General features: G+C 41.2%; 2 protein-coding genes across 7 annotated transcripts; one reads left to right on the forward strand and one right to left on the reverse strand.

Annotated features, from left to right (window-relative positions):
* Nucleotides 1-1,114: 1,114 nt before the first annotated feature.
* LOC111598756 (glutamine--fructose-6-phosphate aminotransferase [isomerizing] 1-like) lies at nucleotides 1,115-8,942 on the forward strand. Of its 4 annotated transcripts, none has more exons than XM_023314185.2 (10): nucleotides 1,115-1,337; nucleotides 4,023-4,082; nucleotides 4,620-4,817; nucleotides 4,886-5,199; nucleotides 5,271-5,412; nucleotides 5,695-5,721; nucleotides 5,949-5,972; nucleotides 7,277-7,398; nucleotides 7,465-8,304; nucleotides 8,372-8,942. In XM_023314185.2, the coding sequence occupies exons 2-10, from the start codon at nucleotides 4,076-4,078 to the stop codon at nucleotides 8,744-8,746; spliced, it is 2,049 nt and encodes a 682-aa protein (XP_023169953.2). In that variant the 5' UTR covers nucleotides 1,115-1,337; nucleotides 4,023-4,075; the 3' UTR covers nucleotides 8,747-8,942. The 4 variants fall into 4 exon arrangements, with proteins under 4 accessions (XP_023169953.2, XP_023169935.2, XP_023169944.2 ...); XM_023314167.2 differs by having other exon boundaries at nucleotides 1,115-1,335; nucleotides 7,241-7,398; XM_023314176.2 differs by lacking the exon at nucleotides 5,695-5,721 and having other exon boundaries at nucleotides 7,241-7,398.
* A 6,041-nt stretch (nucleotides 8,943-14,983) lies between these two features.
* LOC111598857 (mucin-2) lies at nucleotides 14,984-15,997 on the reverse strand. 3 transcript variants are annotated; one of them, XM_023314309.2, is made up of 3 exons: nucleotides 15,890-15,997; nucleotides 15,242-15,823; nucleotides 14,984-15,171 (listed from the first exon to the last, which is right to left on the reverse strand). In XM_023314309.2, exons 1-2 carry the CDS (start codon nucleotides 15,987-15,989, stop codon nucleotides 15,291-15,293), a joined length of 633 nt encoding a protein of 210 aa, XP_023170077.2. In that variant the 5' UTR covers nucleotides 15,990-15,997; the 3' UTR covers nucleotides 14,984-15,171; nucleotides 15,242-15,290. The 3 variants fall into 3 exon arrangements, with proteins under 3 accessions (XP_023170077.2, XP_023170068.2, XP_023170085.2); XM_023314317.2 differs by lacking the exon at nucleotides 14,984-15,171 and having other exon boundaries at nucleotides 15,474-15,547; nucleotides 15,612-15,823; XM_023314300.2 differs by having other exon boundaries at nucleotides 14,984-15,823.
* Nucleotides 15,998-27,947: the final 11,950 nt, after the last annotated feature.

The raw sequence follows: 27,947 nt of genomic DNA on the forward strand, positions 1-27,947 counted from the left end.
CAGGCTAAAATTGTAATCAAAGCTGAGAGTTTAGCAAAATGTCTAAAATTTGATACCGTGCAAGTTTGCACGAATTCCAATAACTTAATTAAATTTTTGTTATTTTCAGAATTTCATTAGGTTAATAAAGATGTACAGGTCTATAAACTTTTTTGAAACACAAAGCTTAAATTCAGAGCAGCAAAGCAAAGCTGGCTTTGCACAGCGGCCATTTATGTCAAACACCGAGAGCCAGAGCTGGAGACACAGCTTAAGGGCTCAATTTCATCACTCACACTCGCACTCACACTCATAATCACACTCACACTCGCACTCACACTTACTAAAAGTAGCAACAACTGTGGGAGCATAGGCAAATGTCATACTCCAGTGCTATAGCAGAAGCTACGCTTATCGGCAAGCATTGAAGAGCACGAGCCAAACGAGTGTTTTTTTAGTGCGGGGCATTTACTCTGTGATGGATGTGTAAGAGGAGTAATACTGTGTAATATGTTATTAGTTTATGGAAATCTATATTTGATGATTATGCTTCGACATTTCTGATATCTGACTTTGATTATGAAGAAATATAATAAACTAGTTTTTGTGTCAGCTAAAATTAACTTTACCTAGAAGACATATAATTGATAGAGCCAATTAATTACTATTGATTGTTCTAGCTAAAGTCGGAAGTTTAGAAACGCAGCGCTTGATATACTCATTCCGCGCATCTGAACTTCTTAATTTTATATTAAACAAAATAAATATTATTTTAAGATGCTCGCCATATAAACAACTTTATTTAAATAGGATGTCTAATAATATATTGTATTTTGTTATTAGCAAACATTAATACAGTGTCTGCTACAAGCTAACGACCAGCACAACAGAAAGGCATTTATCGAGTTCGTGCTCTTTAATGCTCGCGATAAGCGTAACCGACTTCTGAAGCTACAACGGCATTTGCTTTTGCTTTTGCTCTCCCAATTGTTGCTTTAGTTGAATGTATTCGTGTGAGTGTGAGTGTGCGTGTGAGTGTGAGTGGCAGCTTGAGTGTGAATGTGAGTAGGCTATGCCTCTGGCTGTTGCTCTGCCTCTCAGTGTTTGGCAAAAACGATCGCAGCGCCAATGTGGAACCGGCGATGACGCTGGCGTCGTCGATACCCGTGGCTGGCCTATAAAAGCAGCGCATTTAGTGTGTGTTTCTTTTCAGAGCGAGCTCAGTGTTCATTTCACAGCGGAGTTGACCAGCAGCGAGTGCGTTACCAGACCCGAGCCAACCAGTTACCACGTCAAACTCAAAGACAATACCACACAGGCAATTAAATAAGCCAACAACAACGACCTGTGCATACCGTGTGAGTGTCTAGTGTCTAGTGTATAGTGTATAGTGGAGCTGCTCGAAGTGTTTTTATGTGTTTATCAAAACAAATCTGGAGTTTGTAATGTTAAGTGCTACACTCAAATATAAAGCCAACTACCCACACCCACACAAACTGGATAAGGTGCTAGATGGAACACTTTGCGCATTTTTAAATTTTGGTACCGCAATTGAGTGAGTGGTGCGAAATTGGTGCTGCGGTGGTATGGTGTTGCGGTGTTGCCAGCGCAACAAGCACTAATTGAATTATTTAATAACACAATGCAAAAGCAACCGAACAACACGAAAATGTTATGGGGCAACAAAACCCGATTTAAACCCGAAATTGCGGTCAAAATTTGTTGTCTCGTCTTATATAAAATACCTGTTCGCTGTTTGCAGCGCCGATGATTGCTCTTTCAGACCGCAAGCGTACAAGCTCTCACACACGCACACACCCACACCCACACCGCGGCAGAGTAACATGCACAAATAAATAAATAAAACCAAAACTGAACTGATAAAAAAGTTGCAAGTACCCCAAGTAAATGCAGGCGACTTCATAAATACCGAAAGAGAAACAAGCTTAAAATATGTGGCAACATTCAGAAATATCATACAGTTCACATACAAACTGAATAAACAACATAGTGTTTTCGTCTCGAGCCAGCAAACAAGCCACGGGGCAATGCCAAGGCATGCTCCACTCGAGTTTACTCAACTGTTCGACTAGATGAGGTCGGTCCAAAGCTGATGCACAAAGAGTGTCAATATGGCAGCAATTGCAATGCCCACTTATATTTGTTTATCAACTTCAGCGAACTATTGTTATTAATAGTTGTGCAAGTAATTAGCTGATAACTGCCTGGCAACTTCCGATTCTAGAGCTATGATTCCCAGAAATCCATGTAAAGCCAAACTGCCTTTAGCTAGAGGAAATATTTATAGTTAATATCGGAACGACAGCTTAAGTTTCTCCCAATCCAGTTGCTTAACTAGGATGAAGTCAATGAATCAATTTTGTTAATTTCTTCTGATAAGCAGGGGCAGGTTCACTCGATACTTATTGCTGTTATTTATGTAATGTAATGTAATATGTAATGTACTTTTCGTTTTTATGATCGTCTGTTTGACTGGTGGCAACTATTCTGTCTGCTTGACGCTCTTATCTATGTGTGATAAGTCGCTTTTGGGGGCTATGTACTGACAACTGATTCATTAGTGGATAGCATGGCCCAATCCGTTTACGTTTTTATTGAGCCGAGCCAGAGCGTGTGACATGGTTGCCACTGTGAAACACCAGAACAAAATGATTGCAGATGAATTCTGAATGGTTGAATCGTTTTAATTACCGTATTACGCTCTGCTACGTCTCTGCTGGCCACTCGAAGCTGTTGGCTCTGGCACCTGGCCGGCACCGGAGGGCAAATTAAAAATGCCAATCACAGTCAACGGGCGTGACTGAGGTGCTGCTGAGCCGGGCAGGGAGTGCATGTTAACTATTGACGATTGCCACTGGAGAAACAGTGAAAGACGTGGCAAGGCTGCATGTGAGAGCTTTCAAGAATTCTGTCACACTCACCAGCAGCAACTGCCGACCCGCAGAGAGGCGGAGGCGGCACATACGCACACACACAACACAACCCCAGTACGTGTTGCACCTGAGTACTTACCCCACACTCTAGCACAGAGCGTAGTAAACACGTTTTGTGCCAAATGATAAAAATTCCAAATCGTTACGCTCATTCAAGAGAAATTATGCTCTAACTTATGGGTACACAGTAGCTATGCCGATTCAAATCAACATGCATAAACTCTACTACAAACGTAGGCCTTACACTTACAGACACAGTACAGACCCGAACCTGTAGTCGCTCCCAATCACATCTATGAATATATATATATATATATATATATATATATATATGTAAACATCTCTTTTGCGACGCATATAACTAGATAAAAACAAAGAGCTATAAATACCAGTTTGAAAAAATGAGCTCGACTATGTTATACCCTATACCAAGCAGATAATCCAAAAGCATTTGAAACTTTGTTTTGAGTGCTTATCCAAAATGCTATTGAAAAGTCTTCAACTATTAATTTCGCTTTGTTAATCAAAATGCTTAACATATTTTAACAAAATCTCTAGTCTCACATGTCTTCATTGCCAATATATGCCTGGTTACAGGGTGTTAAGAGTCAAAACCAAAACAAGAAACTTGAATACAAGAAATTGCCATTTGATTTAAAACTGAGAAATCGTGTTTACGCAGCAGCAGCAGCAGCAGCAGCGGGAACGAGAACGGGACCTCGAACTAGTACTTCACAGACCAAAGTAACCGGTATCCGCAGCGGAAAGAAAGATTCTGAAGCGTTGACATGCTGATAAGAATACCCGTGCGCATGTAAATACACACACATAAGCACACTCAGCAACACTGAGAGTCCGAGTATAACAAGTAGCACTCTTTAAAATTAAGTCTCTCTTTATTTGGGTTTTGAGCCAGGTTTGTGTAAGTGTTGGGTACAACAAATCACAGGTGATGACTATTAGATACACTCTTCAAGATTATGTATTTACATATCTATATGCATAATTTATGCCTTCTTTACTGAACTGAACATTGTTTGAAACTAAAAATATATTAATTAATTTTTGAATTTTTTTTTTAATTTTAAGATATTACCAAAAGGAAAATTTAAGCGACATTCTCCTAGTAACAAAGCGACAAAATGTGTGGTAAGTAATTCTCAGAAACTAATTGCCTTAGCATGAAATCGTCCATGACTTTTTAGGTAATAATTTTAGCAGTTTTGTTCCAGTTAATGCAAAGCAAATCAATATTAAATTTATTCAAAAGGCTGAGAAAAGATATATCCTGAAAATCACTTAAACCAAAATTTATTAATATTATGGAATGATATTAATGCCTTCGTTTGCTATAATACAGCTGCAGATTTATAACTACTTTATACTGGACTATACTTGGTGGCCTTTCGCCTCGCTCCACTCCAAAAATAACTTCAAGTGGACGGTAACAAAGCCGCTAAGCCACTTTTTCAAGCAGTGCACTTACCTGAAAGGCCCAATCCCAAACTGGTTTCTGATGCAGATTTCCTCATAACTGGTTGGGTTTTGGGCTGGGACGCAATAACTTCAGCTCTTGCAAAATGAGTTTATTGCATATTAATCTTATATTAATTTCGATTTGTTTTCTGATATTTGTTATATATAAATAAATCTTTTTATGCAACATATATCCTCCTTTGTCTATAGGAATTTTCGCATACTTGAATTATCTAACACCCAAGTCCCGCCAGGAGGTGCTGGATCTGTTGGTGACTGGCTTGAAGCGTCTGGAATACCGAGGCTATGACTCTACCGGTGTGGCCATCGACTCGCCCGACAACAAGGACATTGTGATGGTTAAGCGCACCGGCAAGGTCAAGGTGCTGGAGGATGCCATTCAAGAGCGTAAGTCGTAGCTGAATTTGATAGATGTTAGCAACTGTTGTTAATCCAATTACAATGCACGTCCACAGACTTCAGCGGAGGGGAGTACAGTGAGCCGGTGAATACTCACGTTGGCATTGCACATACACGTTGGGCCACCCACGGTGTGCCCTGTGAACGCAACTCGCATCCGCAGCGCTCGGATGAGGGCAATAGCTTCGTTGTGGTTCACAATGGCATTATTACCAACTACAACGACGTCAAGACCTTCCTGTCAAAGAAGGGCTACGAATTCGAGTCGGACACAGACACGGAGGTCTTTGCCAAGCTTGTGCATCACCTGTGGAAAAAGCATCCGAACTACTCATTCCGGGAGCTGGTGGAGCAGGCCATTCAGCAAGTGGTAAGTGAACCCTATTCAGGCGGAAACCCATTATGTATAGACTACTCATGTTGCGTCCATTTCCATTAAAGGAAGGCGCATTTGCCATTGCTGTTAAATCGAAGTATTTCCCAGGCGAGTGTGTTGCCTCGCGTCGGAGCTCTCCACTGCTCGTCGCTATTAAGACAAAGACCCGATTGGCCACAGATCACATTCCCATTCTGTACGGCAAAGGTAAGCGATGCTGGCGCAACAAAAGGAGTTATCTTTCAGTAGAGTCTCTTCTTTGCTATATTTCACACAACGATATCTCTTGTCTTTTATCTCAATATATGTACATACTCGTATCTGTCTGTGTTATGCGTGTTCGTTCTCTTTTCCAAATAACCAACTGTCGCTCCCTGACGACACTCTGAAACATTTCAACACTATCGCCCCAAAATACATCCTTTGGCGACCCTTCTTCCTCGTTTGCCGCATCTCTGCTGATCCCCTGTGTTAATTTCCAACGTTTAGATGACAAGCAACTGAGCGCCGATCAAGGTAGTCAACTAATCTAAATCCAAACTCTATCAAGCTCGGCCTTCTGCCGGTGGCTGGGTATCTGTGTCTCGTATCAAACTCTACTAACTTTTTATCGCTTCACTCCAAATTCAATTAACTTTATAAACCCTTTGGTGCCGGTGCTGATACTTAAGTTAAGCTAAGCTGAGGTCGTATTTTAACATTTTACTCAATATTTTTTTATTTTCTCTCTCGCATTTATCTAGATACCGACTCAGGCAAGCCCCAAGGTAAATACTTTAAATTTCAATATTAGTTTTATTAAAGCCATATTTTATAAACTATTCATGCTTATTTGCTTCGTGTTGGCCAAAATAAACCACCTTCATGCTTCCTTCGCTCTTAAGAAATTCATTGCGCATTTTAGAGAATTTTAATTGAATATAGCAGAATTTATTACAGACGGGTGCAATGGACTGCATCATGTTCGTTCGTAGCTAAAAAATGTATATAAAAAAATATATATTATACATATTTAAATTAGGAAATCAATTTATTTAATCTTTACATGTATGTAGATGTTGTTATATGTTAGTTAATAGTCTCTTGGCGGACGAACGGACAGCCGAACGTACGGACATTGACCTCGCACAAAAGCGAATATACTCGTTAAGCTCCCTGACAGCGTATCTAAAGGGATTATTTGTGTGGTTTTGGCTAAATTGAGATGTAAATGCATCTTAGAGCATTTCCAATTCTTACACGCCCTCAATCTTTTATTTATCTTATGTATTTTAAATTCGGTTTCCTAATTTTACAATATCAACTGAATTAATTGTCAATCTCTTCTAAGTTGTGTGTTTTTATTTTAAGAAAAACATCAGCTTACAGACAATTACTGCTGGAAAATGTCAATTGCAAGCAAATTTATAGATAAACGGAATTTAATAAAAGTAGCAAAGCCAGAAATTAAGAAATTATTCGCAGACATGTCGAGCCATTATTTAAATTAAATACAAAACAACATTTTATCAACTCAGTGGCAGGCTGCATAGAAGTGCTTACAATTGAAAGACAAATAAATAGTCAAACTATAGCGTTAAATTATCAATTGACATTTGACTTACATGAAATTTTATAATATTTCAATTTAAAATGTTCGTTGTGTTGCACGGGCCCTGCGGCTATTGTCCTACTGTGCTGATGACAATAATTATATTTCGTTTCTAATTTCCGCATTACTCTCTCTCTCTCTACTCTATGTATATACATACACACATACACGTTCACACACACTATAAATACATAAATACATGCATCTTGCTTGCAATACTGACAATTGCGTCCCGCCTGCCTCGTATTGTTCCGTCCCCATCGCGTTGGTCAATTCGGTCAAAATGCAACTCTATCGACATCGACATCGCCATCGCCATCGACCGCAATCGCAATGCTGCCTGCAACGGCAACTGCAACTGCAACTGTAAATGCTAATGCTGGTGCTGATTCAAATGCAAATCGGCAACGTCAACACCATTCAAATACCAAATTAACCGAACAGAGTTGCGTCCACATGGACAAACTCGTGAATTGCCAGTGTTGCCGCGCTCGGAGAGCACATCGGAATTCATGCCACTGGAGGAGAAGGAGGTTGAATATTTCTTTGCCTCGGATGCCTCAGCTGTCATCGAGCACACAAATCGCGTTATCTACCTCGAGGTGAGATCCTGTTATATAAAAATATTTTCAAACATTCATTCGGCAATTCATACAAATTCCTTTCAGGACGATGATGTGGCTGCTGTGAGGGATGGCACTCTGAGCATCCATCGGCTGAAGAAGAGCCTGGATGACCCACACGCACGTGAGATTACCACACTGAAAATGGAAATACAACAGATCATGAAGGGCAACTACGACTACTTCATGCAAAAGGAGATCTTCGAGCAGCCCGATTCGGTGGTCAACACCATGCGTGGACGTGTTCGCTTTGATGACAATGCTATCGTGCTGGGTGGCATCAAGGACTTTATACCGGAAATCAAGCGCTGCCGTCGCCTTATGCTGATCGGCTGTGGCACCTCTTATCACAGCGCCGTGGCAACGCGTCAGCTACTGGAGGAACTGACCGAGCTGCCGGTTATGGTTGAGCTGGCCTCCGACTTCCTTGACCGCAACACGCCCATATTCCGTGACGACGTCTGCTTCTTCATCTCGCAGTCCGGCGAAACGGCTGACACCTTGATGGCATTGCGCTATTGCAAGCAACGCGGAGCTCTGATCGTTGGTATCACCAACACCGTGGGCAGCAGCATCTGCCGCGAATCGCACTGCGGCGTCCACATCAATGCCGGTCCTGAGATCGGTGTAGCCTCCACCAAGGCATATACCTCGCAGTTTATATCGCTGGTTATGTTTGCGCTGGTGATGTCTGAGGACCGTCTGTCCTTGCAGCAGCGTCGCTTGGAGATTCTACACGCTCTCTCGAAGCTCCCTGATCAGATACGCGAAGTGCTCAAGCTCGACTCCAAGGTACAGGAACTGGCCAAGGACCTCTATCAGCACAAGTCGCTGCTGATCATGGGTCGCGGCTTCAACTTCGCCACCTGCCTGGAGGGCGCTTTGGTAAATCCTAATCTCATACTGATCGTAAAACTTATCTAAAGTACTCCATATTCATTTACCCTCGCAGAAAGTGAAGGAACTGACGTACATGCACAGCGAGGGCATTATGGCCGGAGAATTGAAGCATGGTCCATTGGCACTTGTGGACGATTCGATGCCTGTGCTGATGATCGTGCTGCGCGATCCTGTCTATGTCAAGTGCATGAACGCATTGCAGCAAGTGACCTCGCGCAAGGGCTGCCCAGTGATCATATGCGAAGAAGGCGACGAGGAGACAAAGGCCTTTTCGTCGCGCAACCTCGAGATTCCCCGCACAGTCGACTGTCTGCAAGGCATCCTCACCGTCATACCCATGCAGCTGCTCTCCTACCACATTGCCGTGCTGCGTGGCTGCGACGTCGACTGCCCGCGCAACCTGGCCAAGTCCGTGACAGTGGAGTAAACAAACTTGCTGTCAGAGCCGGGCGACTGACAATACTTACCCACAGCACACCCGTGTGCACTATTTCCATAAATATCTCCAAATACATACATACATACTCCCTCACACACAAGCGTGTGTGTGTACATATCGCTGAGGATGCACACACCTTTCGGTTATATACAAACACTTTTTCATACATCAAGATGGAATCTACTTACCTAAAATTAAATTGAATTTGTTTTGTTACATGTGTCGCAGACTTGACTATGACGGGTCTCCTTTGTTTCAGGTACTTAAAGGAATTAACCTGAAGATTCGTGTTTCTATTCCAGCTAAAAGGTGAACTAACTCTTAAAATATTGCAATCGAGACTCAGATTACCAGAAACTGGCTGCAATTGGTAAATATTTTCATTCAAGAGAAAAAAGTTTCCTTACCGGCGCGAAAATTGCGACATTTAAGTGTTTTGAATATATTATGAATCCTTAGAGCTGGCAACTCTGTAAGGCGTGTCATTCAGCATTTAATTAAATTCAACTTTAAATTGGATGCCATAAAAATGTAATGCCCCAAATATGTGACCCAAAAAAAGTAAAAAATAAACAGAGATGTGGACGACAGCGCTGTTGCCGCTGGAACAGCACTCGTGCGGCAGAGGTAAAGTTGGTTTTTATTGAAAGCTGCGGTGGTATCAACAGCAAACGGTTATGTCTTCAAGCCAGAACCGAAACCAACTACCAAATCCAAGCAAAACACCAGCGAATAAATGGAAAATACCAAAATGGCCACTGCTAAGCCAAATACTTCGTGCCATCGACCCGTTCCTTCTGCCGCAGCAGCCATTCCAATCGCCAGGTACTCGAGCACACACACAGCAAAGCAACACACACACACTAATACACACATGGAATTTTCACCGAATTGAACATGCTCAGCAATGTTCTTATTATTTTCAATTCCCATTGAATTTTCGAAGGGCACATAATCTAGATTAAGGGCCACAGAACGTAGACACAGACACACTTGGACTTGGGCCAGGCAGGCATTGCCCGTGGCCAAAAGGCGTTAGACATATTTGGGTTGATGTTTTCATTGGAAACAGTAGCTAACAGCCAGATATTTCTATTGGCTAAGTGTATTGTTTTTTCTCCAAAGTTCTAGGAACGTAACAAATTTTAACAGCAGAATTTCAACAAGACTATGGGCAAGAGATATAAATTGAATTAAGTCTTTAACTACGTCCACTTTATTAGGCTCTTCACAACGAGTTCCAGCGAAGAGCGGCTTTGATAGAAGAGCTCTCCATTTTGAACAAGCTTATATGCACTATCTTCTGCATATATGTAAGTACTCTCCTGTTTTTGACCATTGTGCTTGATGGTTAATTAACTATCCGTTCATGTGTGCGACCTAGTAAAGCAGCGTTAAGCTGTCAGGGATTATGTGGTGTATGTGCTGGGGAAATTGAATTGCTTCGCTTATATACATATTTATTGCGCTTGCCTGCCAAGAGGCAGTTCGACTCGAAAACCAACTGCCAATTGAGTTTTCGAGGGCATTAAGTTTAGCGGGTTTTATAAAGTGTCAGAGCAGTCAAAGTTCTAAAGCCGCAAACACTATCCGAAATAAATTCATTTGCGGCTGATGGCAAATAGTCTCGATTCCTGAACCCTTAATGTGCTCTGCGCTCCAAAAATGAAACGAAATAAAAGCATGTTTATGCATTTATCCGACGAGGTAAAAACTTGTGAAACTGTTAAACAAACACGTTCAGGTAATTCCATAAGAAACTTTTATCTTACCACAGTCGTGAGCAGTTGCCCCTACTTTTTGCATTTGCTTTTTAGCTATAGCCGAGCCGAACCGTTCCGTTTCCGTTCTTGCCACGAGAAAAGTGCTTGACGACCTCGTTGGCGGCACGTTCAGCTTATTTCTACAATTGCCTCATTAGAAACTGTAATGCATATCCGGCTTATGGCCAATTGCCACATAGCCGTTCATTTTTAACAGTGTTTCCGTTCCCTGGGAGCTGGCCTGGGCCCCTCACACACTTCCCCAATTCAATTGCACAAACTGTGAGTTTTGTTTCGCAAGTTAAATCCACTTCAACTGGAGCCTTGTATTGTGGCAATTAATGAGAAACTTAGCATTAGGGTTCGCTGTACACATACATAAAACATCTATGTTACTGGGGCCCAGGCAAGATACTTAAGATGATTGTGTAAATTGTCAAGTATTCTGTTTTGTGTGGCCGGGCTGTTGTCATTAGCTAGATAGCAGTTTGGATTTCAGTTATAACTCAGATCTCATCTCGACCACTGTAAGCCACAAGTCAACTGACGCTGGTTGACTTTCTGCTTCGCCACTCAATTGATTGAGGCAATTGGATGGGCACTTGCGGACGTTTAATGGGGTATAGTAAGGAGTTATGTGGATTGACGCTATTGATTGATATCAAATCGTGCAGGCCCTGGGCAACTTGGACGCTTAGGGATTTGTGGAAGTGTGTTTTGCGCCACGTTAGCACCAGACGTTGCGGTGTCAATTTATTTTTCAACGTCAAGCATCGTCCTAAGCTTCCATTTAGGCCATTCGACAATGAAGACGACAGCTGAGATTCCATTTGTGCAAATTGTAATTGTCAGGCGCAGGACAGGGCGCCGAGAAATCCCACATGTCTGCCAATAAGAATGGAGTCCTCTTTTTTCCTTCTGCTGCTATTCGGGCTGTTCAACTTTCAACGGGTTTCGGGTATCTATGTTTAACAGGTGAATTTTCCTGCGGGATGATAAATGCTTTTCTGTGACTCACAACGGAGCCGAGCTTCAACTTCTGTGAATATCCTTAGGGAGTGGAAGGACGAGAAGGCGGGACTAGGTAATTGAATATACATTTTTGCAAAGTTATCTCATTTCATTCGCCACAGTTCTAAGAGCTGCGCGTAAACCCGTTTTAAATATGCAACAAAAAGTTGCAAAGTTAGTTTAGAAAATAACTTTTGAAATGCCGCGTGCGGACTTTGTTGATAGCTGCTCAGGGGGCATGGCTTGCTGTCCTTGCTGTCCACGGGGGCCTCTGCAGACGTTCTCGTTATTGTTTAACTAAATAAAAAGCTGGTTTGGGGTTACCAAACGCAAGTGTATCAGTGAGTCGAAAACTTTCGCAACAAAGACAATCCAATATAATTCAAATGATAATTGTTGTGTCTTTTGTGAAATGGAAACAAAACATTCGAAACAAACAAACTCTAACGCTCAACGCAACGAGATACAAACAGGTACAGAGCACGCAGGTGGCCAGATTGAGCAAAGTATCCATCCCATATTTAAATAGACCAACTTCATATTCCTTTTCCTTCAAATAATGAACCCAACTATATAGAAAACACTCCACATGCCTGTTCTGAGCCATCACATCGCTTGGCTCTTCCAGCCAATAACAGACCAAATGCGTATTGTGCAATATAAAAATATTTAGTACTAGAAGCATGCTCTACGATTCAATACACAATGGCAGGCTGCTGGGTTGGCGCCGCAGCCACCTTCAGTACCCCCTACACACATTCAGTTTATTTGCTATTCCAAGGCACATTTTCGAATCACAGCGGACTAAGAATGAAGAAGATGCGTGCCATATAAACAAGCACAGCAAAACCAGAGAAAACAAAGAAAATACCACTGAAAAAATTCTAGCAAAAACTTTTATCACACATAGACGTCTAAGCTGCGTCGCTTACGTCCTCTCTATTATAAAGCTATCTAAGCTAGAAAAGAAATGAGAAAAAAACTTAATTATATGTGATAAGGATCTGGATACGAGCATATGTTGTAGTCGAGCAATCGCAACTGCAAGCTGAATTCTGAGGCGCTGCTGCTGGCGTTGTGGCAAAGGCACAAGAAGCTCCGTTCGACAATTCGAATTCGAGTCCCCGTGCAAATTTACGCCCCAAGAGGCAGCTGCGACCGCGTCTGATGTCTTCTTCCACTGGTTGCGTTCCTTCTTGGTATGCTTGTGCCAATAGTTGATAGGGAAGCCACTGTACCGAATGGCATGGCATCGTTTCCGAACTTGATGCCATTTTGCATAAAAGAATAACGTCGCTCATACGCCATGTTGGCTATAATATTTCGTGGAACTAATGAACCACGCAGCGCCATGTGCGTTGCCACTTTCATTTGCGGTGAGATTTGGATGCTTACTGTGGTGCCTCTTGTTGCTCTCTTGTAGCTGCTCTTGCGTACATCTACGTTTACGTTTGCCTTTGGCTTTGTTTTTGCAAGCGCACATACAATCTTGTGTACGTTTGTTAGCGTGTATTTGCGTATGTGTCTGTATGTGTATCGCATCGGTAAGTGCACGAGCAGTATCCCACAACAGCTTCGTATGCAAACATATTTATGTGGGTACGTGCCGCTGCATATCTTTTCAAAATTTTACATTTCACGGGGACGACAGGCAGCCAGTGAAAATATTTCCCTTGCTTTATTTGCAAGCTCTCTCCAACTCGCCCGCTATTTCAGGTTCGGGTTTCAGGTTTCAGACTCATCTGCATACGCCCGGCACCTACAGCGCCCACAACAACAACATGCAGGGTAGGAGTGGCCACCGGGAATGCTGGGTGCTTGTATGACAAATAACTTTTGACACATGCTACCACAAAACCCACCATGAATTTCATTGCATAATACAATGAAATGGAATATGGACCAAAATTGAGAAATATTCGACAAGGAATATTGTGAGCTATCAAGTCATGTCTTTAAAAACAATCTAATTTTTTGACAATGCGTTGGCTAGATTATATTTACGGACGCCCTACGAAACAATACCTTTAAAAAAACAATTTATATATATATAATGTAGTCTATATGCTATATATGCTAAATATGCTCCGTACAATATGCCTTAGTTCCGGGAATCTTTGAAAGCTGTGTAACATTAAAAAGATTTATTAGCTCAAAGTGGATTTTAACATAAATCAGATAGCTCTTAAGGAACACGAAATACGCTTACCTTCCACCTTCTCGAAAGTGAAATAGATGATCTCAACACACGTCGCAACAGAGCTGCAACACTTGCCTTTGTGGAGCGGGTAGTTACTCTCAATAGTTGGTTTGCCATTGGGCAAGATGGGCCAGTTTTAAATCATAAAATATTTATGCTCCCCTCCGGGCGTGTCTGTAATTCTACTTAGTTTACGAGCCCCCATAAATTGAGTGGGCATAAAATACTTACACCGAAACACATTTAATCGAAATCTCAACAGCAGCCCTAATGGACAGGCGGCAGCAGCGGCTGTTGAGTTCGACCCCATTCTCTGCAACCGGGCTGCCTGATTCCTTTCAAGGACACACCACTTTCAAGGACATGTGTGGACTTGTATGGCGATGAACTTGAATGCCATCTCAATTACTCGGCACGTGTCCTGTCAGACAAACAACCTTAGACAACATTGTGTCTCATCTAATGGCTTTCATATTTCTGTTAAGTTGATTGTACTGCTATAAAAATTTATGGAGCCGCTAGCCCGAGGTGTCCGAGCAGAGATATCACAAACTAAATGCCAGCTGCTCGAGAAACTAATAACATATTAATTTTTATGTGCTTGGGGCAGTAACGATGATCAATTAAATTTGATTTGAAGAGGAATCCAAAAAGCAACAAAATTTGTTCGGGTCACACTTCAGAGTTACATAAATATATATTAATATATAGATGCGTCTGCTGAGCAAAGAAGTCAGTAACCTAATCTATTTTAATGCTCCTTGTAAGGTTTCTATTAATTTGCTGTCTGCAAGTCGGCAACAGAAAAGACAAAAAACAAACGTAAAACAAGTTTTGTTTTTGTTTCGTGGTAGCTTGGAAACAGGGAAGAGGTTTTAAAGTCGCTGCTAATAATGATTTAAGTAACATCTTAAACAAGAAAAAAACAAAAACATTTCCACGCTCAGCATTAAATTACCACGAATAAGAAGAAACCTCTCAGATAAAAATATGCTTAATGCTTGTGTGTCTAAATTAGAGTGGCTCAGCCGGTTCACAACCTTGAAACGTCTCAAATTTAGTACCCAAACACGTGGATGCTCTAGAACAGATTCTCTTGCATTGAAATATATTTTATAATAGTTGTTTCGTGACACTCTATTCAGTTAAATACCAAATATCAAACTTCGTTCAAGCTGACTCGTTCTTCAATATATATTTCGACAAAAGAATCGATCAACAAGTCTGAAAGCAAAGATTCAATTTGTTTGTTTGTTTTATATATATATTTTTTTACTTCTGGTGAGTCTGTCGTCTTCTCAGTAAAACTGGTTTTTATGCTAATTGATCGAGACACAGAACCACCCATTGTCAATAGTTGCAGTGTGAGGTCTGTGAAGTCCGATCACTTCCGCACTAAGCAACAAATTATACTGCTCTCAAAGATTTCAAAATGTATTCTAATAAAACGATTAGGATTGATTATCAATTAATAGATAAACATTTGATAGACGTGCTTAACTTATATACCTTATATACCTACAGAATTGCATATGTACATTCGAGTAGATATCGTTTACTATTGTAAGGCGGGCAAGTAGTAGGCGTTAGCAGTGGTGGAGATGGAGCTGGACGTGGGGGTCTGATAGGAGTAGCCATTGCTAGTGGGCGTGGGTGCTGGTGTGCGTGGGGTTGTCTGAGATGTGTAGTCATCGATAGATCCCGACGAAGACTCCACGATGTACTCGGTGGTGCTCTTCGTGGGTATCACTGGCGTTGACGATGTTATTGGCTTGACGGGATGTACTGTAGGCTTCGGAGTCGCAATTTCGCCCTCTGTGGTTGTTGTGTACACAGATTGAGTGCTGGAACTAACGTCCGGTAAAAAATCTGTGTTTACCTCTGTTGTGAGCAGGGTCACTGGTCGCTCCGTGGTCGTCGTGGAGCCCGATGTAAATGTGATGTCCTTTCGGATGCCAAAGCTACCAAAGGACGACTTCGCCTGCAGAAAACTATTCAGCAATTGGATCTTCTGCGAAATCAAATTGGAGATCAACTGATTGTTGACGGGCGCCACCGTTGCCGTCGATCGGACCGTGCCACTGGAATAACCTACAGGGAATATTACATTAGCCCTTTCTCCACTCTCCCGCATCGTATTCCTTCACACAAATTTACCGCCAATTGGAGCAAAAATCTTTACGAAGATCGGCTTCGCCTCCGCCACGATCACCACACTACACATGAGCAGTACCCAAATCGGAATTGTTCTCGGCATATTGATGATGACAGCGTCCACTCTATAACTAACCGGCCGCCGCGTGTAGCCGATCACTTTTATACCCAGAGGCAGTCGAACTGTTTTTCATTTTTTTTCGTTTTTTGTTTAGTTTTTTGTTAGCTTTTGATCAATGTGTGATTTGCGTTAGACATTTTGTGTCTGGCGCTCAAGTGGCTGGCAAATATAATGTGAATTCTGATCTGGCCATCAATGACGCCTCTGTTCACGGGCTAGCATCGCGCGGTCATCTCTATCGAACAAACTTAAACGATTTTTATATCCATATATAAAATATAATAACTATAACTTAGAGCATGCAAATGTCGCTAAATCGAGTCTGTGCAAAATTCGATTTCGTGCTTTTTGTATCACATTTGGCCTTCCTGTTTGCATCGACTGGCGACAAGCAAATGTTCTTATAATTGGGTTAGTTGTGCTGACTAAGCACAAAATAAAGTTTCAGTTTTGCAAAGGCAATACAAATTCATATATATATATATATAATGTATGAAGTCAATTTATCGTAAGCAATCTATCATTAAATTGAGTTCTAATGAAATTAAAAAAAAACTTAAAGAAAAGTTTTAAGATACAAATTGAGAGCATATTCAAGACACATTTGTCGAGTTCCCAGTCAGTATTTCAGAATTTAGCTGTGAGTCAGTTCTTAAACTTAGCTGTGGATACTGAAGCTGCGAATATATAGATACATAAATTTTAGATTTCAACTTTAGGACAGTCGCCGAATGTTTGTATTTGCGCTCATCCGAATGATCTAGCCATAAATCGTTACATCATAATCTCGGCAACGCTCCCCAACATTGCCACGCCCCCACCCCCGCCCCCGCCTTCAATTTAGCTGTGGTAAAACTCATAAAATATTTAAAGTATCGCCAAACAATTTTACCAACTACAATTCGAGAACGTGTTGGGGCTCTGACTATATGGATCCATATGTACCACGAGTACTATGCATACACATCCATTGGCCAGCTCGGGCTGGAATATACGGGAATTATATGTTTGCTTTCATTTGTGCAAACAAACATGAATACACAGAGAGTGTGTGGCAGGCAGTAAATTTTTATAGGCAACAAACACTTTGCATCGTAAAGAAAAACGATGGCAGCCGCCTTTGACGCTGAGGCGGTGCGATGGGGCATTTAATAATTTAACCACGACTATTTAGTTTCCATTTCCGCAAAATGCTTTCGTGTTAACGCCTCGAATGCAATAAATAAGCCCGTGTGGTCAATGTTAACCGCAATTCGGCCGCAACAAGGCCGGGATCGAGCCAGGTCAAAGTGTTACGTGCTGCATGATATATCCCTGTATCCTTATATACACATATACATTGTATATATATATTTAAATGTAGTATGCATGAGCATAGGCATTTGTGCTGAAGCAAAAACCAAATCCCTTAATGTTAACCCATAAATATTTCATTTTATTACTCAACCTCAAACAAGGGTTACGCTCGTCTAAGCGACGCGGCATCAAAAAATGTTTGGCATAAATTATCGGACTTTCAGGCCATGAACTGGGTCAGGATGTTGGAGGAGCATTAGGCATACAGGATCTATTCGTTAAACTCATTGCAAAACACGAGTATGTAAAGCTTTTTTTTATGCTCACATCATTTGCAGCCGCTCGACTTTGATTTCGTTCAATTTGAAACCAAATCTCGGTCAGAGGTTCTCTACAAAGGCAACGCGCAGAGTTCAGTTTATCATTAATAATTAATCAACGCTGAGCCAAATACAGGTTTGGTTCAAGTTCTTAAATTATTAAACATACTCAAGCCAGTTTTGAAATAATTATAGATCTATGATTACCTTAAGATTCCAACAGTCATTAACATACAGTCTTGAAAACTGTTGTAAACAACTTCCTGTTGGCCCAAACTAAATTTTCCAGCATATCTAACATGCTGTGCTGTGTGGATTGATAAGCTGTGCAATGCGAAAAGTTTTGCTCTCAGCTAAATTCCAATCAATGCCACTACAATTTGCATATCTGACTAATTGACAGTGACTAAGGTCCAGGTCCTAACCACATTTCAGTCGAATGGTAAACAAAGATTATCAGTGCACAACTTTCGGGCGCTTTGTACAAAGTTGACAGACCGAAAATCAAATGTTGTGACAATTTAGCCAATATCGTAATGTAAGAACAGGAACAGACCAGCTGGCCAGGCAACTTTGGTTGTGCTGCTTCTCTGGTCTGTGGCTGCGTACTTATTGGAAAGTGCTATTCAATTGCCTTGTTGAAGCTCTAGTCCGGGCCAGGCCATAGACATGGCCAGCTGCCAGTAGAGTTGGCTGCGGCACAAGTGCTTCAGGCTCTAACTGCCCCCCATTTGCCAGAATGAGAGAAGCGCTTTAAAAAAATAGTCCGCTGCTTCTTTTTTCTTTTTTCTATTTTCTGTTTTCTTTCTCTTTTTCTTTTTTGTTGCTGCAAAAAGGAAAGTGCGAAATTGGCACACCAAGTGGCACAAACACAGATCTCGACGCGAGGCTGGGTATTGTTGCCCTTTGCTGGCAGATAGACTACTGCCGTCTGCGCCGTTGTCGGTGTGAATGTAGATTTAGTGGAAAAATGCCATAATGTAACAACTACAAACAAGAAAACAGCAACAACAACAACAACAGCAACAACAATAGCAACAGCAACAAAGTGCGTAAAAGTTTTAAGTGCTTTCGAACATTTTGACAAGTTGACTTTTTGTTGCTGTGAATGGGACCAATAATGCTCCAAAGTAAACTTATTTTCCTGACATAATCAATGAAAATAACGTGAACGGCCATCAGCAGAGGGAACTGTTAAAGTTCGTTCGGCTATAGGGTGCACACCAAGAATTCAGTTTTAGTTCTCAACTCGTTTCTTTTTTTACCTCCAGCCATTTGGTCGTAACTGCGAAATTTGACATACAATTTTCGTTTGAGCAGCAACAAAAAAATGCAATTAGTGTGATCAGAATTGTGTCTGTTTTCTGCATAAGTGCGTCCTACACGTGCAGTATTGAGTAGTTGTTATTCGCATACTTTTCAGTATTTGAGCAATGCATAGAGCCTTGGTCAACAATGCGGCTATGCAGATATTGGAAATAAACCGTAGATTGGCTTTGAAGTTTCCGAAAATTACATCTTCACTGTCTGAAAAGGTATCCACTTCTCGGTGCTGCTATTGGCCAAAGTGCCCCACCTGCTCCTCAAGTGATTTTGCATATTTGGTTATTCGAACAAGAAAGTCAAAAGTTGGGCTGCTCTTGTTCCTGCTGCTGCTCCTGCTGCTGCTGGTGCTGCTGCTATTGACGGCTGTAGGGGGCAACTATAGCACGCGAACATCAAGCCCCACTTACACACCTTGGCACACACACACACACTCACATCACCACCACCCACGGTTACGCCAGCATGTAGACGTCAGTACCAGTTGCTGCAATTTTGAACAAACAGACATGGAACTTGTGTGAAATGGCTTCCTATGGGAATGTTTACATCTGGAATGAATTTGCAAACTCTGACAGTTGCTTGCGTTTTCTGTCAGTCAACGAGTCAGCGTCAGTGTCAACTGGACAGACAGACAGACGAGCGGACAGACGTCCGGACGGGCAGAGAGACAGGTATTTATTTGGCTGTGCTGCCGACATTTCGTCTCGTCTATTTAATCGTGAGCCCTTCGACAAGTTGAAGGGTGCTATTAATTTAAAACCTGCCAATTTCTCGCAATTCCCATATCCTATATGCCTTATCCCATGTTGCACAACTGTCACACTGCCATCTCACGTCTTGTGGCCAAAAAAAGGGGTGGCGGGGCCACTGTCACAAGCTGTCTCACAGCCGCCTAGCAATGTGTGAAAGATTTTATCACGTATAAAACCCATTAGGTAGCCGTGTGACCACCAAAGAAAAAAAAAACAAAATAATCCATGAGTCGCATTTACATCAATGCATGTGTTCGGTCTTCTGAGGTTAAGGACTACCAATAGTTGGCGTGGCCGCAAGCCGTTTGAATTTCCATTACTTCAAATGGGCATAATATGGCAACTCATCCTGGCGGTAATCGAGTGCCTCATAACCGTTACCATCAACATAATGATTGACATAACCATAACCCAAACCAAAAACGCGATGAGCATCGCCTCAGCGAATAACCGTCAACCAATTGCCAAATACGAGTTGGCTTTTAGTCGGCCACAGAACGCGATGAGTTCAGCTAAGGCAATCTCAAATGCCTCTTCATCTTCTTCAATTGCCAGAATTGCACGAGCCTTCCACCTGGTTCATTGACCAAGCCAATAGAGGGTATCACAATTGCTATTAGCCTTTTCTGTTTCGTTTCACAACTTAAATTGTTCCTTGTAAACTAAGTTGTTTAACTTGCCTAACTGCGAAGACTGGCCCTGATTCTATAGAAACGTTCATCAAATTTGTGTAAACTGCAAAATATGTTCAATATACAGAGGAACAGGATCTTTAAGAGTCCATGAAGGCAGCTTTGTTCTTCGTAGCACAGAGATAAGCTGAATTAAAAATAGTTATGTAAATTTTCAGAAAGGAAAACATATATTTTGGCAAAAAGCAAAGAAACGATAATTAAATTCTTAATATGCTTATAATATAGTGCGTTAAGTTAGTTGAATGTCCATTAGATAAAACGTTTTGCTCTTGGCATATTTATCGATGTCTATTAAATTGATTTATCCATAATTTCTTCTGACAGGCCTCCCCGTTGATTAATTCTCTGGGGTAGCTCAGGCATACGAAAATCGAACAGCGAACGGCGAACTAAATACATTTATTAGCATGAATATGCGCATATTTGTTTGCACGTTGTCCATGTGGTGTTGGTGCCTGTGTGGACATCGCAGTCGACCAGTTTACCACTTCGGCAAATCCGCACAGTCACGGCCTAGTGAGCTATGCGAGAGTGCTTAAATGTAATTGGAGTGGGACAATTACAAGGACGTTGGATAACAGTAGCAGACATAACAAACTAATTAGGTTGCTTCAATAATAGAACTGCCACCGACGAGGAGGCAGCAGATGGCCTCACTCTCAACGAGCTCGTGCTTGCTCCTGCATAATAATCAGCTCAAGAACTAAGCGATTTGCGGGCAGATGGTTACCTCGCGCACCGGTATCCAGGTGCCAAGAGCGCGCCCGCGGAGTAGCGCAAAAGGGATGCGTCGAGCACGTATTAAATCCAATGAGGTCGCATTCATTGGCCAAATTGATTCAATTCCTGAGCACTGCTGCGCCAACTCAACATCTGATGCAGCTACGCATTCGAGTTCATTTAATAGCTGACGGCAGTTTGCTCTAACATTTGTTGATTTCATTGAGTCGTCCCGTGTGCCATTTGCGATAATCTCAGTGCCTCGCCAATCACATTATTGTGCTGATGTTGTTTACCTTCATACTATGTATATATTCTACAGGAGTACAGTGGCAACCGTTAGACACTTTATTTGCAATTAGTGGTAAGTGGCTATAAGTGCATTATGAGCTAAAGGAAGTCACAGAATGCACCAGGGAGCAAACTTGCCCACCAACAATAATAATAATAAACTATTTATAGAAGCTTGCTTAAGGGTCCAGCGCAAAAAATTATTTATTTTGTGAAAGTTGTTTTTAACAAATAAAACAACTAGGAAACATAGATCGGATGACCATATATTCTAAATAATAAATTTTGCGGTAGATAGAACATAGAAATAGGCTAACTGTAGCTCTTAATTCTCTTACAATTTGGACGTAGAGCAAAATAAAATATTTAAATTTTAACTTCGAGAACAACTTTTTCAAACTAATTAAACGAGACTAGAATATTTGTTTTTCTGTTTTTCACTTATTTGTAAATAACTTCGTTGAAATATGTCAAAGAAGAGCAGGCAAAATGAGCAAACAGACAAGCTGAATGAAAATTTATTGTTATTAGCCTTTGCAGCTGCTAGAAGTTGACGCAAATAACTCAAACATATTCTATGCCACTAGTCTGAGTTATTAGTTCAACTTAGACGAAGCCGCGTTGCTTCCATTAAACAATAAATTATTTCTTAGGAACAATTGTGCAGTAGATTCAGCAATTGCCAAATATTAAAGATCTGACTATAGACATGATATTACTAAGTATTTAAAAACATTTCGCATGAAAATCTCTTTGGTAAACAAAACTTTGCAAGAGCCAGTGAAAGGAGCTCTTGCTTCATGACTAACAGAAGTTTGTCTGGCCGAAAATTCTCTAAAGTTGTACCAGCCAAAAATAGTTTCGACGCAGCTTTGGTATCAAATCAACTGCATTATTCACATTGGCATTTGTGCCATGATACGGCCTGCTGCTTTCCCATAATTTCAAGCAAAATTTCCAAATGATTATAAGTGACGTAGAGGGAACACCCGCACATTATTGAGATATAAAAACAATTGTGGAATAATTGGTCTAATTATTGTGAACATTTTATGATGTTCTGCCTGGAACACAATCACATACAAATATTGATTTACAGCTTGTAAGCTGCATTGTTCTTTTTGCATTGAAATAAATATAACAATAGAAATGGAAATGGAGCCTTGAAGGATTCCATTGTGAATGCCTGACAGCAGAGCTTTCAACAATGCATGCTCAGGCTTCTCATTCGACACAGACTCATGGAGTAAACAAAGCCAATCTTATGTGTTCCTTAACGTATCGTATCATATAAATTATATCACTAAATTCAAATTTAATATATAATAAAAACGTAAACATATAAATTACAATGTACTCTGCATGGCTAGCACAACAGTTTGCGTGGGGAATATTTGAATTAAAGGAATACTCCTCATCACTGAATTGTTTTTATGAGGTATATGCGAGACTACGGCTACGGCTACAGATACAGATACGTGCTCTCTCGAGCCCACAGAGCTCGAGCTTGTCTTTCGCAATTTCACACGTCGACAAAAATTGAATTTAATTTATACGCCTTGCCAAAACACATTTCTGGCACAAGGGACGAGCAGACGGGAGCTGCTCGAGGACGTACCTCGGCATTGGTGATGCCGTGTCCGAGCCAAGAATTCAAACGCAATCCGCCAGTGCGGATCCCCTTTGTTTCTATCAACCGAAAAAGGCTAGAAAAATAACTCAGACAAAATGTACAGAGCAAAACAAAAGCGAATGCGAAATGAAATTTCTGTATATTGATTTAGGCGCACATCGATAGAGATTTATGTATGTGCCTTTTGGAAAGCCTTTTGCATTGGGTGCTGCCATAAAAATAGACAGATGAGCTAAATCCTGCACGGTCCTGTCTGTGCCCAACTGTCTCTCTCCCTCTCTCTTGCTCTCTGTGTGTGTGCGTGTGTGTATGTTTGTGTAGGCGCCGACTTAACACACGTGGGCGTGGCAGACAAACAAATGGAAATGCTAAAAGTTGGACTTTGGCAACTGAAAGTCAGTCAGGGCGAATGTTAAACGACAAGAGGAGTACAAAGGCTTATCAATCAAATCATTCACAATGACAGACTCAACGGTTACATAATTAGCATGTATTGATGCGTGTGTCTGTGTGTGAGGGTACTCAGTGTCCGCAAAGGCAAATCATTTCACCCAAAAGCGTCGACTCACTTACCTTTATTAACATCAAAGACTTGACGAGTATCAGTTCACTGGATGTTGCCTCATTTGCATTTGCGATTTGTCCGCCTCTGAGTAGGGATAATGCCAGACCCATACCCAACGTCCATTGTGCCACAGCCCCCGCCAGCCTCGCGTTGTTCGCATTTCGCTGATTAGCAAACGATGATGATTAAAAAAATGGAATGTATTACAAGTTCGCTCCTCTCATTTCTCCAAGTCTCGTACGCAAAGCGACACGCTTTGCATTTTGATCTGTTGGAATTTGTTCATAATTACAAATGCCGTTAAATACCGTGATTCGCAAATTGCAAACTAATTGAAATTCCAATCCTGTCAATGTCAAAAGCATGAGTAGCTGCTGAACTGACGGCTGAGGGAAAATCTGTATGCTTATGCCACATTCCTGCTTAATATTTTAGGAACATTCAACAAACAGTTCGATGCATTTCTTAGTGCTGCTGCGCGCCATCATGATTCGTTGCCAGCTCAAGAGCTCTCATGGGTAATTTCACTTTGTGCGCTCAATGGCCGAAAAATTAAGCAAAAAGGAAGCTGCAGCGCACAAGACAAGACGCTGGGAGTATTGAGTAGAGAGTGGAGATGTGCTCAAGGGAAAGCAAGTCCGCGAGCGCTCGTAAAGAAATGATTTCGAAAAACAATATCCGCTTGGTTATTCTTTAGCTGCGGCTGAGGCTGCCCTTTGGACTGAGACTGCGAATTGGCGCATTGCATATTTCTGCAATTTATTTGCGCTTGAATGAAAGCCCCCAGAGCCACGCTGGTCAGGGAGATACAATATTAAAAGGCTTTCAATAAAAATCAATTTATGAGCCATAATCGAAGGCCACCCAAGTGCTGCACAGTCCGGCGAAGCATAGACGGAAATTGTGCGTTCATTAATTGAAATGCTGCAGCCACCTGGTCCTTGATTACAGATGAGGTGCGGTCTATTTAGTCCACAGATTGCATTCATTGAGTGCAACTCAAATACTGAATTGCATTTGGCATTCTGTTAATATTAATAGGCAATGATTATCAAGGGCTTTAAATCAATCCAAGTTATTCATGAGCAATGCGACAGATTGGCTCATAACTTATCAATAAGGCTACAAATCTACTTAATGCTCACATGTAAAGAAAACTACTTATGTATATCTCAATCCTAACTATTCAAGCTCCTTATATGCTATTTAAGGACCTTTTTAGTATTTACCGCGGGCTATTCACTTTGCCGTTGTCCCAACAAACTTACAATAAAAACTCAAAAAGTTTGCTTTTTTATTCAAATTTTGTCGGTTCGACTTGAGCTTAACAATGCAAATAATCTCAAAGAGCGTGCTGAAATCTAATAGTGTGCAAAACGGATACATAAATAAAATTAACTTGTTTACATACTTACAATAAAAATATATATCTTTTGGATGCAAAACGGAAAGTCCACCCGCTCCCCTTGGCAATGGAGGACGTCGGTAAAGCTTCAATTTTATCTAATCTCAGATGTTGAATGAAATGTTTTGAGCGAAATGCTAATTTTATGGATGCTGCTCATAGGTCTCCATGTGAAACTGAAACAGAGACTGACAAGCTCAACTTTCTATGGACTTTTATTGAATTTTGGTAAGTCCCCTCTCCAATAGCCGCACCACTGTACGAAACACGGCGTCACCCACCGCACGAAAGTAAACGAAAACAAAAATGAAACTGGAAAAGTTTAAAGGGATCCTCCCTCCAGCGATGAAAATATGGTTTTCTTTCTTTTCTGCTTTCTCTCTCTCTTTTACTTTTGGGTTGAATGCTTTCATTTTTAAATTAAAACTCTTAGCAAGAGCACATAATATAAAACACATTCAACAAACAAAATGGGGCCAAGAATGGGGAGGGGCAGTTGCTAAGGCCGACGTGTAAACGATGCGAAAACATAAACATAATGAAAAATATAAACTTAAGCAAACTTAAACATAGAATAGGTCGATAATGATTTCAAATAAGGGCGACGGGGCAACTGGGCAACTGGGCAATTGGCAACTTGGCAGCTTGAAAACTTGGCAACTGACAGCGCGAACACGTTCCTTTGATGCTACAGTGAAATACGTGAGTCTGCAGTTGAGATTGGACGAGTCGACGGTCAGACGCATCAATTCACATCAACTTAACACGACGCGTCGGCTCATTGGATAAGTTAAGTTTATCTGCAGCACGTGATGGAACGTCACTGGCATAAACTGACGCTTCTGGAACTGCTCGGCTTAGCTGAGCTGAGTTGAGCTGAGCTGCACTGGCTCTTAGCAGCCGCTACCCCACATCCAACTTAGCTCCCCCACAGTTTGTGTTACGCTTAAAAAACTATGCTATCAATGCAAGAACTCAATCATCTATACAAACAGCAGCTGGAACAGCTAACATACACATCGTATTATATAGTTAATACATAGATAGATAGATGCGATGGAATCAGATCGTATTTTTCACAGCTCAACAAGTTCCAACTAAGTCAAAAACAGACAACACGCAAATCATTTACGTGCCGGTGTTCAACAATGGCCCCACTGCAGGCAGGCAGCTCGCATTAGCATATTTAATTTCAAATTTCAAATATATATTTGAATTATATGTATATAATATTTACAATTACTGGGGCAGAAAATAATCAAATTTTCATATAACTCTCAATCTGTGCTGTTGGTTTTTGACATAATCTAATCAAAAAATAAAACAAACTATGCATAAATATTTCGAGCTAGATTTATGAGTTCATTTGATTCATGTGGGCCAAAGCTTCAGTTTATCTGCACAATAATTGGGCCACAAAATAAAGAGTTGCCTAAGCGAATTATTCTGTGCCACAGAATTGCCAATGATCACTTTTATTTTATGCCTCACACACACAGTCAGAATGTCGGCAATATGTTCGCGCGTATTAACACAGACACAAGAGCAATAAATTTGCCAAACACTCTAAACAGGATTTGCTAATATTTTGTTTCCATGCCGTCCGCATCAAGTGTACTGCGAAGGACTATTTATGGCTAACTCACCGAGCCTAATATTGAACCGACGAGCCACTCTGCCGTATACCGAAAATGCTTTACGTATTCCGTGCACGCTTATATCTTCAAGTATGCGTGCTTATAGCAGACACACCGACAACAGCAACAGCAACAGTAACAACAATAACTAGAGAGTAGTAGCAACAGCAGTGAGTTGGTGCATAAGTTTGCTTGTTCGGCACTAGCTGCCTATCATACACCCTGCACCCTACACTATGGCCGAGAGGCGAGTCCTGCATGCTCTGGAGGATTGCTCGTAGGCTAACTTTTCCCCTGGCCTCTTAGCGCGAATGCATGTGTGTGTGTGTGTGTGTTTGTGTTGGTATTTTATTGAAGTGTGTTGGTGTTTTCCTTTAGGTTGACCGCTCATTTATCACCGCAAAGTCAACCAGAGTTTGACCTTCATCAATTTTATTCGTGCATGAATTGCGGGGCCTGTCTATGCGCATCTTTTTCGAAATGAGCCCGCGCCCGCACTGTATGCACTGTGCGAATTTCTAGTTGAATGAGTATATAGTATGAAAGTATAATGAAATATGATTATGTAGCATATGGGTTAAACTATTCTGATTTATTTGGCCTGTTCCTGCTGCTGTTCCAGTTCCTGTTTATTTTCGATTTTCGCCCAATTTATTATCTAAGATATCTACCTTCAAGTAGTATATAAAATAAATATATATATTTCCAAATTGACTTAGCTGCAGCACAAATTGAAGCTTAGCATTCGGGATGTGGTATTTTACGGCACCTATTGGAGTCGGCTAAGTAGTGGGCAGACTTATTATGCACTTCGCAGAAAGTAAAAACTTTACGATTTCCTTGCACGGGCGAAGCGGTAACAAAAATACTATAAAACCACCTCTGGGCAAACATTTGCCACACATTAACTACTTTACTATCTGACTTTGCCAGCAAAGGAAAATAATACTCAAATGCGGGCACTTCCCCCCTTCTCTGCCAGAGTGAAACTATAGCCATTTAAGTAAATAGAAGTAAGCGGCTATCGTAAAAGTAGCCTAGCATCTACTTTGGCTTGACGTAAGCCTTAAATGGCTAACACAAATTTTTGCAAAAGCAAAATTAATAAGGATAAGAAAAATGGCTGAAAGCATTTTATAAGCTCATTAAAAGCAAGAATTTGCATTCAAGATTATGTTGAAAATAGATTTTCAGAAGGAATATCTGCTGTCCAGTCAGTAAACAGATGTCAACACTGGCTGCCTTTCAGGCTGAGGTTAGTAAAACTGTAAATAATGTTTGTGGCCTGTAAACAAGCGGT

The sequence above is a fragment of the Drosophila hydei genome, unplaced genomic scaffold (assembly GCF_003285905.1).
Source record: "Drosophila hydei strain 15085-1641.00,03,60 unplaced genomic scaffold, DhydRS2 tig00008119-arrow-pilon, whole genome shotgun sequence".
Classification (NCBI taxonomy): domain Eukaryota; kingdom Metazoa; phylum Arthropoda; class Insecta; order Diptera; family Drosophilidae; genus Drosophila; species Drosophila hydei.

What these genes read in the sequence shown, in the direction of transcription:
- LOC111598857 (XM_023314309.2), bottom strand. Translation starts at nt 15,989, where the DNA reads ATGCCGAGAACAATTCCGATTTGGGTACTGCTCATGTGTAGTGTGGTG. An exon ending in GATTTTTGCTCCAATTGGCG is followed by an intron (nt 15,824 to 15,889) that starts GTAAATTTGTGT and finishes TATTCCCTGTAG; the next exon opens with GTTATTCCAGTGGCACGGTC.
- LOC111598756 (XM_023314167.2), top strand. An exon ending in GGAGGATGCCATTCAAGAGC is followed by an intron (nt 4,818 to 4,885) that starts GTAAGTCGTAGC and finishes GCACGTCCACAG; the next exon opens with ACTTCAGCGGAGGGGAGTAC. An exon ending in TCCCATTCTGTACGGCAAAG is followed by an intron (nt 5,413 to 5,694) that starts GTAAGCGATGCT and finishes TCCAACGTTTAG; the next exon opens with ATGACAAGCAACTGAGCGCC.